General features: G+C 40.5%; 1 protein-coding gene across 1 annotated transcript in view; it reads right to left on the bottom strand.

Moving 5' to 3' along the window:
- Positions 1-13,255, bottom strand: part of DNAH12 (dynein axonemal heavy chain 12) — a 114,719-nt gene that overhangs the window by 69,003 nt on the left and 32,461 nt on the right. Inside the window, 9 exon segments of the mRNA XM_070738468.1 lie at positions 1,346-1,465; positions 1,582-1,827; positions 3,255-3,494; positions 7,661-7,813; positions 8,911-9,083; positions 9,301-9,457; positions 9,981-10,100; positions 11,114-11,396; positions 11,504-11,625. Of these exon segments, the coding sequence (XP_070594569.1) occupies positions 1,346-1,465; positions 1,582-1,827; positions 3,255-3,494; positions 7,661-7,813; positions 8,911-9,083; positions 9,301-9,457; positions 9,981-10,100; positions 11,114-11,396; positions 11,504-11,625 (1,614 nt within the window).

Raw genomic sequence — 13,255 nt, 5'->3', positions numbered from 1 at the left:
GACAAGAAACATGTTTTCCAAATCTTATAGGAGGCCACAGGGTCAGAACCCTCTGAATCTCTGATAGGGCAGGCACCAGGACAGAAACAGGCTTCCTATGTCCCATCAGATGGCTTGCTTCAGACAGAAGGCCCAAAGAAATTTCAATCTAGTGGGTCTTGTGGAATTGGAAGAAATGTTCAGAGATAGGCAGTCCTGAAAAAGGTCTGCCTTTGTGGCATGGACAGCTTTACAAAACTAACCAGCATGTTCAATTGCATCCAATAGTATATTTGAAGCCAGTGCAGATTGTAAAGTAATGCTACAACCTGAGTGTGCCATGGTATACCCGTAACTACCCACACCATTGACTTCAGACTACTCTTCAAAAGCAGCCACATGAAAAGTACATTGCAATTATTTAACCAGGAATTGATCAGAGCATGAGCATGAACATATTGTACAATCCTTTATAATATGGAAGGTCTAAAGCATAAAACGTATCAGGAAAGACTTAATGAACTCAATCTGTATAGTCTGGAGGACAGAAGGAAAAGGGGGGACATGATCGAAACATTTAAATATGTTAAAGGGTTAAATAAGGTTCAGGAGGAAAGTGTTTTTAATAGGAAAGTGAACACAAGAACAAGGGGACACAATCTGAAGTTAGTTGGGGTAAAGATCAATAGCAACGTGAGAAAATATTATTTCACTGAAAGAGTAGTAGATTCTTGGAACAAACTTCCAGCAGACGTGGTTGGTAAATCCACAGTAACTGAATTTAAACATGCCTGGGATAAAAATATATCCATTGTAAGATGAAATACAGGAAATAGTATAAGGGCAGACTAGATGGACCATGAGGTCTTTTTCTGCCGTCAGTCTTCTATGTTTCTATGTACTGAATAATTCTAAATATGTTAAACAAAAGTTTAATTATGTTTAACTATAATATTTTTGAGTGACTTTTGAGTGGACATGCATAGAATTATATTGTTGGTCAGCTATTATGGCTGTTAATGGAGATGTTCTTTTTAAATTATGAAGACACTGAAAAACATATTTTTAAAAACATATTGAACTAGATTACCAAGAGTTTAGAAATACAATTCTAGAAGTAAAGACATAAATGTCAAAGTTAAGCCATATTTTGAAATGTCTTTCATTAATTATTAAAAGGTAAAGAACTTATACAAATACATTGAACCTGAATGGATTTTTGTTTCACAGAAATGGTCTAAACTTTCTTACCATAATTACCGGTACAATTCAAAACTTTATCTTCATTGTGCATATGTAGCAAATAATTATTAATTATGGAAAATAAAAATATTACTGACAAATAACATTTTACTAATATACTCACACTGTAGTCAGCTTCTGGAAGCTTAATGCCAGGAAATAAATCACTTGTAATTCCCATAAATAGAGGTATGTCATGAGATAAAAATTTAGGCTCATTTACATCTTTGATTGATCGAAGGAGCTGACAAAACAAAAAAAGAAACTTAATTAAGCAAAAAAACTATTGTTAATTGCAAAATTATCCACTTAACCTGAATGGATTAATTTCAAATTTGTAAACTGCAAGGTAGTTCTTACCAGTATATCTTCATTCTCTGTTGGGAATTTTAGTTTTAGGTTACCAGCAGCTATTAGTACCGCTTTAACTGCACGCATTCCATAGTCATAGTGAAACTGAGATGAAAGTTGTTCTGAGCACAATCTGTAGGTCATCACTATCTTCACAGACAATGGTTTAGCATTCAGAAATCCATAAGAATATAGAGATATTTCAGCAATGAGGGCATAATTAGGAACCATCATAGCAACTGTTCGGAAAAGAACCTAAAAGAATAGAATAAAAACATATGCATTGCTATTATCTCTGAAAACTGGTATCATAAAATTACTATATGAGCGACATCTATAATCTTTCACAATAAAATACTATTTAGTATCTGCAGTAAGGTTTATTTTAGATACTGTGTGTGTGGCCAAGTAAGTATTCTTTTATTAAAGCAGTAGTTCGCATTTCAGACTGAATCATTTCAAAAGCCTATGGAGCCATGATGGTAAGCCTATGGCACATGTGCCAGAGGTGGCATGCAGCACTCTCTGTGGGCACCTATTCCCAGCCAGCTGGTCTTTGGGTCTCTGTTGTGCATGCGTGGGGGCAGGGCCCATGCAAGCATGGGGGCACATACATTTGTGGAGCAAACATGGAGAAGCATGCAAGCATGGGGATGGGGACAAAGTGTGCACGCGCGGGCAGGGTACACATGCATTTTGAGGGTTCGGGTCCACACACATGCATTCACGCACACATGCACATGCTTTGAGCACTAGGTTCGGAAAAGGTTAGCCATCACTCCTATCGTGCAATGCTTTCAAGCTTGGTCCTAGAAAGAAAATTTTATATTATTACAGGATCTGTAATGCTCCTATTCTCAGAAAATCATATCCACCTTCAGCTGCTTTCATGGGCTTTCCCAAAAATGCCCATGTCACACCAACACTCCGCAGTCTGCATTGGTTGCCGATTAGTTTCCGGTCACAATTCAAAGTGTTGGTTATGACCTATAAAACCCTTTATGGCACCAGACCAGATGATCTCCGGGACCACCTTCTGCCGCACGAATCCCAGCGACCGATTAGGTCCCACAGAGTGGGCCTTCTCCAGGTCCCGTCAACTAAACAATGTCACTTGGCAGGACCCAGGGGAGGAGCCTTCTCTGTGGTGGCCCCGGCCCTCTGGAACCAACTCCCTTCAGAGATCAGAACTGCCCCCACCCTCCTCGCCTTTCGTAAGCTCCTTAAAACCCACCTCTGCCGTCAGGCATGGGGGAACTGAGATATTCTTTCCCCCTGGGCCTCTACAGTTTATGCATGGTATGTCAGTATGTATGTCTGGTTTTTATAATAAGGGTTTTTAGTTGTTTTATTATTGGATTGCTACATATTGTTTTTATCACTGTTGTTAGCCGCCCCGAGTCCACGGAGGGAGGCGGCATACAAATCCAATAAATAAATAAATAAATACATTTATTGGTTTATTAATCATTCAAGACAACTGCCACATTCACATATCTATCATTGGAAATGTTAAGATGTATATAAATAATACATTGGCACATGCTGTTTATGATCACTATATCTTTTATGCATATGAAATACATGCACTTTTCCAGGGTGAAGCACTCACAACTTTAATACATGGCTGTTTAAAGGCATATCTGAATTATCCCATTAATCTATTTATTTTTCTATCTTACCTTCAGATTATCTGGTAGTTCAGAGCGACCTGCATAACCTGGATTCATAGTAATAGCAACAAAACAATTGGGATTAAGCCTCAGTTCAGTTCCTTCAAAATTAAATATCTCCAGCTTCAGTTGTATAGCTCTCTGGATGCAAAGAATCTGCTGGGCTACCACAGACAGTACCTCCAGTTCAATGCGATTGAATTCATCAAAGCAGGCCCAAGCACCTGAAGAAGCTAAACCCTTAAAAAACTAAAGGCAAAACAGCATACACATCAAGAATATGTAATTTAACATGCCGACATAATTAAACATTCTGAGTTAAACATTCTCAGAACTAACACTTGTTCCAATAAAGGAGAATACTGTATTTGTAGCTTGAGGTTGAAATAAGGAATCTTTGGTACTATTAGAGCTTGGTTGTTTTCTTACAGATGTTTTATTACCCAAATTAAGTAACATCATCAGTGATAGTAAGGAGAGAGGTTTGCTTTCAGTTTATATACTAGTGGCTTGTCCTAGGGTGGTTTTAGAAGTTCTTTGGATGGCTTTTTACTGTTAGCTTGTTTGGCAGTTCCTTGATTGGAATATTGTTTATTTGATTGTTTGTCTACTGCAGTGTTTTGTCAATTATCCCCTCCCCCCAGGAAGAAGTAAACAGTTTGTGCTCCTAACTATCCGCTGGGACGATTGTTCGCAATATTCAGCATGTTTTTGCTGAAAAAACTAAAAGCGGCTTATCAGCCTGATTGGGGTATAATGAGTTTAAGTGACGCCTTAATTTATTTGGCTTCATGCTGTCTGCTGCCAACATTTTTATACACAGTAAACATACTGATCTTTCCTCGTCTCCTACCATATTTACAGTGAAGCCAAGCACTACATACACTTCGTCATATTTCCTCATCTTAGCTTTCAAGAGATTTATGTTTGTCTCGTTATCTTCATCTCTCTCCTCCTTTCTTTTCATCCCTGTTAAATATTTTTCCATGGTATCTCTTAAGGGTTTGTGACATGCACTTCATATATCCTACTCTGTGTTGTGTGCTATTATTCAGTGCAAAAACTCCTACACCCTATGGCAAAAAAAGAGCATGTTCCCCGGGGTCACATGCCTCCCCTGGCATCACTCTGAGCCCTCCCAGGGGGGGCCCGTCACACTATTTGAGAAACACTGGTCTACCATGACATAACCTATGTACAAGCATCTTCTTTAAGAAATACAGTAAACTGTCCAAACTGTATCTATCAGTTATTCTAAGACTACAGGTCACACCCATCATATGACTGTATAGCTACTGCTCCAAATCACTATAGCAAAATGAAGTGTAAAGAAGAAGACCTGACATTCTCAAAAAAGTGAATGTTGATAATCCTTGTGACAACCACCATGCTATCTATCAAGCTAAACCTTCTAAATCAAGGTGATTAACATGAGAAAAATGGTTATATATTTGGGATCATATGTCTTATATACCACCATATCTGTTGGTTGTTTAAAAGGATGTCTAACTTTGTAAATGAATGGGCATCATGAAATAATAGTTAAATCCTGGTTGTTCTCCCAAGCATTAGAATAGTATGAGGTTAGAATGACATGAGGACATTGCAGGTTGTATCAGGAAAGTGTGATTGTGGTGCCAGGTTTTTCTGGGTTTGGTTTTATTGTTTCTTTTGTTTCTATTGCCTGTATACTTTGTTTTAGTTTTCGATGTGTAAACTGCTCATACATTGGTTTTAAGATGGGCAGTTATACAAATTTTAAACAGATAAAATTTTGTTGTTATACCAATTAAAACAAATAGCATTTACTAAACTTTGCCTTCAGCCAGGGGTGGGCTGCTCCCCCTACGAGGGCTGGAGCGCTGTTCTGGTAGCGGAAATGGAGCTGCATGTGCAGCTCCAGCTGACCAACAGTCGGGTGCATGTGCCCGCCCCAAGATTTGCTTCTTGTGCATTCTTGTGCACACTCCGTGGCCTGCACTGGCTGCCGACCAATTTCCGGTCACAATTCAAAGTGTTGAAATACCAGCAGCCAGTGTTCCTTCTAATTTTTTTCGGGGTGAGCGGAAAAGTATAGTGTCTGAGCGGCAGTCCCTTTGCCACTGGGCGGCATATAAGTATAAATAAATAAATAAATAAATAAATAAATAAATATATATATATATATATATATATATATATATATAAATAAATATATATAAATAAATAAATAAATACAGTACCTCTCCCTATCTAACTACCCCCTCTCCCTCCTTTCTATCTCTCCCTCCCCCTTTCTCTCTCCCTTCATCTTTCTTTCCCTCTCTCTCTCCATCCCTCTTCCTTTCTCTCTTCCTTCCTTCCTCTCTTTTTTGCTCTTTCTCTCTCCCTCCTTCCCTCCCTCTATGTCTTTCCCTCTCCCTCCTTCCCCCCTATCTCTCTCTCTCTTGCTTTCTTTCTCTCTCTTTCTCTCTTGCTTTCTTTCTCTCTCATTCTCTCTCCCCTCCTTTTTCTCTCTTCCTTCCTTCCTTCCTCTCTTTTTTGCTCTTTCTCTCTCCCTCCTTCCCTCCCTCTATGTCTTTCCCTCTCCCTCCTTCCCCCTCTCTTTCTCTCCCTCTTGCTTTCTTTCCCTCTCTTTCTCTCTTGCTTTCTTTCTCTCTCATTCTCTCTCCCCTCCTTTCTCTCTCTCTTTCTTTCTCTCTCATTCACCACGCCAGCAACAGAGAGAAAAAGAGAGAGAGAGAGAGAGCCGGAGAGAGAGTGGAGGGTGCCGTTGTCTTCACCTCCGCCCGGCAGCTCTGCAGCGAAGAGGAAGCAGCCATGCACCCCCTCGCTCTCTCAGGCATCCGCGGCGCCCGGCCACGCTCCGCCTTGCTCCCGGTATCCCGGCCGACTTTTGGAGCCGTTTTGTTTTCGGCCGGGCTACCGGGAGGCGGAGCGTGGCCGGGCACCGTGTCTTCGCCTCCGTGCGCCGCCTCCGCCCCGCCGAAAACAAAACGGCTCCAAAAGTCAGCCGGGATACCGGGAGGCGGAGTGTGGCCGGGCGCCATGTCTTCGCCTCCGCGCGGCTCTGCAGCGAAGAGGAAGTAGCCACACGCTGCCTCCGCCCGGCCGACTTTTACCTGCTCCGGAGCCGTTTGTCTTCATGGTGCAAAGCCACACGGTCCCGAATCCCAGATCGCTCGCTTCTCTGGCCAGCAAGCCGGCTGCCCAGGAAAGCATCGCGCTTTTTCAACGTGTGGCGCTTTCCTGGGCAGATGGCTTTGCTGACCGGAGAAGAGAGCGATTTCGGAGTCCGGGACTATGTGGCTTTGCACCATGAAAACAAAACGGCTCCAAAAGTCGGCCGGGCTACCGGGAGGCGGAGCGTGGCCATGCGCCGTGTCTTCGCCTCCGCGTGGCTCTGCAGCGAAGAGGAAGCAGCCATGCATCCCTGGCGCCCGGCGGAGGAGCAGAGGGGGCGGATCGGGCGGGGGGCAGTGATGAAAGGCCGAGTGGGCCGGAGGCAACATGGGGAGGCAGGGGCAGCCGTGGCTCCCTTCCCTTCTGCTACCGGCACTTCCCCGCCCCCCCCCCGCGGGCTGGCAGGGGGATGGGGACTGCGCGCCCATGGAAAAGGGTGCGCGGGGGGGTATTTTGGGGCGCGCGGGCGCGCAGCCTACGGGGAACAGTGCCAGCAGCCGATTAGGTCCCACAGAGTTGGCCTTCTCCAGGTCCCGTCAACTAAACAATGTCATCTGGCGGGATCCAGGGGAAGAGCCTTCTCTGTGGCAGCCCCGGCCCTATGGAACCAACTGCCCACAGAGATCAGGACTGCCCCCACCCTCCTTGCCTTTCGTCAGTTATTAAAAATTCATCTTTGCCGCCAGGCATGGGGAAATTAACACGCACCCCAATTGTCAAGGTTGGTGTATGGTTTGATTGGATTGTGTGATTATTTTATTATAAGGGTTTTAAATTGTATTTTTTTAAAATTGGATTTGTACACTGTTTATATTGTTGTGAGCCACCCCAAGTCCTCGGAGAGGGGCAGAATACAAATCTAATAAATTATTATTAATTATTATTATTATGTGCAGGAAGTGAAGTCTCACACAGGGACATGCGCGACCACGAGATTTTGGCAATTTTTGGCAATTTTTATGCTTTGGTGCATGCGCAGAAATAAAAAAGCATGCGCATGCGCAGGAAGCAAATCTCGCGCCGAGTGCCCATGTCCAATTCCTGCTCATGCGACTGTAATCACCTACACCCACCCAAAGGTGTCCCAGTAAACAGAGGTAAGTGCAGCCCATCACTGCCTTCAGCCCTATGAGAGTGAAAAAATTACTACAAACTATGGTGTTGGGTTGATTACAAGAATTCCTTGTACTTATAAAATTTAGGAATATTTTAAAAATTGAAATCATACTTTTAAAAATGCAATTTCAATTTACCTTCCCCATGGCTAGATAATCAAGGCCATCAGAGCAGTTGAAGACAACACATTGTACTGCAACAGCTTTAGCCAAATCTTTGGTTGTCTCTGTTTTACCTGTCCCAGCTGGACCTTCTGGAGCACCACCGAGATTTAAATAAAATGCTCCAATCTAAAAGAAAGACATTAATGATAATATTTCAAAATATAAATCCTCAAACTTGAAAACTAATGAAATTATATGTAATCACATCAGAGCAGATCTGTCATTTTCTTTGAATCAAGAATATAGTACAGTGATACCTCGTCTTACAAACGCCTCGTCATACAAACTTTTCGAGATACAAACCCGGGGTTTAAGATTTTTTTGCCTCTTCTTACAAACTATTTTCACCTTACAAACCCACCGGCGCCACTGGGATGCCCCGCCTCCGGACTTCCGTTGCCAGCGAAGCACCCATTTTTGCGCTATTGGGATTCTCCTGAGGCTCCCCTCCATGGAAAACCCCACCTCCAGACTTCTGTGGTTTTGTGATGCTGCAGGGGAATCCCAGCAGGGGAATCCCAGCAGCGCAAAAACGGGCGCTTCACTGGCAACAGAAGTCTGGTGGTGGGGTTTCCCAGCGAGGGGAGCCTCAGTGAAATCGCAGCATCGCAAAAACACAGAGATCCAGAGGTGGGGTTTCCTATGGAGGGGAGCCTTAGGGGAATACCAGCAGCGCAAAATCGGGCGCTTCGGCTGGCAAAAGGGGTGAATTTTGGGCTTGCACGCATTAATCGCTTTTCCATTGATTCCTATGGGAAACATTGTTTTGTCTTACAAACTTGTCACCTTAAGAACCTCATTCCGGAACCAATTAAGTTTGTAAGACAAGGTATCACTGTATATGTTTTTTGCTATTCTAATAACAGATTCCTAATTCAAAACAAACTCATTTATATTTTCCAGTTTTACAACATTATCAGAATCAGATACTTAATTTCAATAGGATAAGATAATCTTGAAGAATTGCATTAAATCTGGAGAATGTTACTTATACATAAATTTCATTTCTTAGAATCAATAGGGCTGACAAAGGATAGAATAGAATAGAATAGAATTTTATTTGCCAAGTGTGATTGAATACACAAGGAATTGTCTTAGTGCATATGCTCTCAGTATACATAAAAGAACAATATTTGAGGTAATACAAGGTAACTTTACAAGTACAGTACTAGGATTTATTGTAATTAACTGACTTTTTAAAAACTGAATTTTTAAAACCTTACCAGAGTGCGATAACATCTGTCTGTGAGAGGAGTGATAACAAGTCGAGGAGAATTGCCAAGATATTCATAAGCATATTTTACATTGCAATTGATGATACGCACGCGTACATTATCATATTCCCAGTAATATCGCAACTGAGCAAGCCATTGAAAATCTGTTTCCTTTAAAACACCTAGTAGAATATAAAGAAGGAAAATATTTTAGGCTTAATAATTCTAAGCTAGAAAAGGAAAGCTATCCAAAAATAATTGAGACATGTCTAAAATGACAGATTTATTAATTTTAAAATATAATTAAATTAAAAGACAATTTCTTAAATAACCAGGCAAAAATCAAGCAGACAACAGTATATATTCTTTTATGGAGATGAATAAAAATATGTTACATACCGCTTTCAATCATTTCCATGACGACATCTCTAGCATGCACATCAATAGTGACCAAAGCACCCAGTGTAATCCGTGTTTGTTTAGACAACTTCCCTCTTACCAGCTCTACAATATTGTTTAGCTGATATTGAAGAGCCTTGTAATAATTCTGCAAGCCCTGAATATTCACCAAAAATAAAATTCAACTTCAATGGAGTGTTGACGTTGATATTTGTTTGTTTGCTTGCTTAATTTATTTAAATTTATTTAATTTATTTAAATTTATTTATTTACATTTGTAGGCCGACCTTTTCCACTAGACTTAAGGCGGTGTACAAGATAAAATAATATAACATTTAAAAACCCTAAGATGAAAAAGCCATTCAGAGTAAAACAATACAAATTTAAAAACCCCAGACATTAAAAGACCATTCAACCAAAAATCATATCACAAACATACTATCGGACAGAGCAGATTGTTCATGCTCAACGGCCTCAGGCCAGCTGGCAAAGGTGTGTTTTCAAAGCCTTTCAAAAGGCCAGGAGGGTGTGGGCAATGCGAATCTTTGGGGTGAGTTGGTTCCAGATATAACTTGCATTACTAATTCAACAGAGACTTAAGATGAGACACACTGTAGAAATATAACATGGCTGATGATAATACAAAATAATATCAGAAAAATTACAATTCATAATAGTACCTCTGGGCCACTAGCTATGGCTTCATGAACTTCACTTGTCCAGAACATTTGTGAGACGCATAAAACTACCTGCCCAGGCCATTCTCTCACCCAATCCTTTCTTGGGCTTTCTGGATATGCCTAAGGAAATTATCAGTGTTACTTTCATTTCACAAAATGCAAAACCATAGATTATCAAGGCTAAATCAGTCGTCGTCCCCGTCCCTTCCCCCGTTTTCAGAATGGCAAATAGGTGAAGATCAGAACATCCACTTCCATTTTAATAACCATCAGCTATAAATTGTGTAGATTGTGATCCCCTTATATAGAGCGCTGGTGAGACCACATTTGGAGTACTGTGTTCAGTTCTGGAGACCTCACCTACAAAAAGATATTGACAAAATTGAGCGGGTCCAAAGACGGGCTACAAGAATGGTGGAAGGTCTTAAGCATAAAACGTATCAGGAAAGACTTAATGAACTCAATCTGTATAGTCTGGAGTACACAAGGAAAAGGGGGGACATGATCAAAACATTTAAATATGTTAAAGGGTTAAATAAGGTTCAGGAGGGAAGTGTTTTTAATAGGAAAGTGAACACAAGAACAAGGGGACACAATCTGAAGTTAGTTGGGGGAAAGATCAAAGGCAACATGAGAAAATATTATTTTACTGAAAGAGTAGTAGATCCTTGGAACAAACTTCCAGCAGACGTGGTTGGTAAATCCACAGTAACTGAATTTAAACATGCCTGGGATAAACATATATCTACTGTAAGATAAAATACAGGAAATAGTATATGGGCAGACTAGATGGACCATGAGGTCTTTTTCTGCCATCAGTCTTCTATGTTTCTATGTTTCTAATTATAAGCAGTCTTGAGTGAGGTTACTGAAATTTGTTTTGTAGTCTCACTATAACTAAGATTAACTATAATCTATCTACATATGGAGGACATTGCTAGTTGAGTTTAATCTACATGAGGGGAGGGAGACTTTCAAGCTCCTCCCTGTTGACTTTCTAAATCTATTTACCCTTCCATCAATTCAGCTTTAGTTTCCCTCAAAATGACTGAGGAAACACAACCAATTCAGTCAGATCTAATAACCGTGCATATCCGCTAATTAAAATTCTAAATATTTAACAGAAAATATACCAGTCTTGATCTTGTAATAACATCATGAATACTCCTCAGCATAGCATCTTCTACTTGTATTAGCCACTTTTCAACAGCTCCCCGAGCTTCAGAAGTTGAAATAGTAAAAATAAATTCCACACGTTCACCTTCAGTGCTATACATTGCCTTAATATCCAGATTTGGCCGAAATTCAAGTTTAGCAATGCCCTCAAAACACTTTTTCAGGTGAGGCTGGACACGGAGAGGGTCTTTAGTCTCTGATAGTATCTCCAACATCTCATCATTAGACAAGAAAAAAAAGCTAAAATAAATTAATAACACATCAATTACCATAATTGAGTATGTTTGCATAAAATATGAATTTAAAGATATCTATTCCAGCTTTAATAATGAACAACAGAAACATACCGGGGGAAAAAGAGGCGCTTCTTCTCAAGGTAGGCATTCAATCCTTTCATGATTTTGTCAAGAAGATCATTACAGTTCTGAAGTTTTTCCAACAACCCTGTTAATGAAGTGGCAGCAAGAACCTAAAAAAGAAGAGAAAACTAAACTAAACCCTAGACTAGAATTATATGTCCAACAATTACACTGCTAAGTACATTTGCAACAAGGGCTTGGGGAAAAAATTATGTCTATTTTTGTATGATAAAAAAATGGCAAAAAAAATAATACATACACTAATGTTGTGGTTAGCTCTGGCCCAGCTCCTGCCCCAAGGACTGTGAATGTGGGGGAGACATCCACATGCTGCAGGCCTGTTTTGCCCCTGGTGGAATCTGATGATGAAGGCTCCTCTGACCAAGAAGACATGAGTGACAGGGAGGAGGAGAATGTGGCAGACAGCTCAGAAGGAGATCAATTATCTAGCTCCTCCTTGGATTCAGAACAAGAGTTAATGATACAGCCATGCATGCGGAAAGCGATGCATAGGCAACAACAACTGAGAGATTATTATCAAAGAAAATGAGGCCACCTGTGTTTGGGTGGGGCTGTGGTAATTAGTGAGGCTGCTATAAATAGCAGCCTGTGGGTTTGGCCATTGTGGAGGATTATCTGATTGTTGTGTTTCGTGCCTGCTTTACTGACTTTGACTTTTTGTGTGCTGATTTTTCCCCGCTTTGAAACTAAACCAGAGCAAAGTGTGTTTCACTTTGTGAAAGAAGGACTGTGAATTGCCTCACAGTTGCAAGCTAAGTATCACAGAACTGATAAGGGACTTGTATAAATTACCAGTTTGTTTGGAGACGAGTGCTCTTTGCTATACCAAAAGAGGGCTTAGGTTAAGTGAATTTTCCTTATAAAGAACATTGTTTTGAATTTTCAAACGTGTGTGTGTCTGAAATTTGTACCTGTGAATTTTTGGGAGGATTCTACCAGAGAGCCCGACAGAACACACTAACATGCTCTTCATAGAGTTGGGAGCCTCAGCATGTTTAAATTTCTAAACATTTTTTTCATTAATTTCATGCGGCTGAAAGCCTTACACAATTGAAGGCACAAGTAATGTTCCATACATTTATCAAAAATGTTATTCATGTAATATTTATAAATAATTCTAGGTTCAAAACTTTTGCCAGGCATCTGACAAATATTGATAGTTAACATGGATTAATTAATTAAAAATTAATTGAAAAAATGGAGTTAGTGGAAATCTATAATTATTTATATTGATATTTACAACCGACTACTCTACATCAGACGTGGGTTGCTCCCAGTTTGGCCGGTTCTGAGAATAGGTATCACCCCCCACCCACCCAGGGTGCTTTGCACATGCTCAGGAACATTGCGCACGTGAGCATGAACTGGTAGCAATGAATTCTAAAACCCACTACTGGTCTACATGTAGGACCCAGTTGCCATATTTTATTAAAACTAACATTTCTGGATATTGCCTTGCAGTAGCCAAGCAGTGAAGGAACTGATTTGCACAATTATCAGCTGTACCTCAACTCTAACCCGACTTTGACAATTCATCAGTTAGTTGGGTACTCCTTACATGAGAGTATGAACCCATTCTGAACTGAATGAGATGCAAATTCAGAACTTGATTTCCTACTAATAGCAATATTACTTGATGACAGTTTTAGTTTGTTCATCTTCATCCAGCCTATTATCAAACTTAGGAATTAATTAAGAATGCAAATTTTATTGTATAAT

The sequence above is a fragment of the Erythrolamprus reginae genome, chromosome 2 (assembly GCF_031021105.1).
Source record: "Erythrolamprus reginae isolate rEryReg1 chromosome 2, rEryReg1.hap1, whole genome shotgun sequence".
Taxonomy (NCBI): domain Eukaryota; kingdom Metazoa; phylum Chordata; class Lepidosauria; order Squamata; family Dipsadidae; genus Erythrolamprus; species Erythrolamprus reginae.
This window is presented reverse-complemented; position numbering and strand designations above follow the sequence as displayed.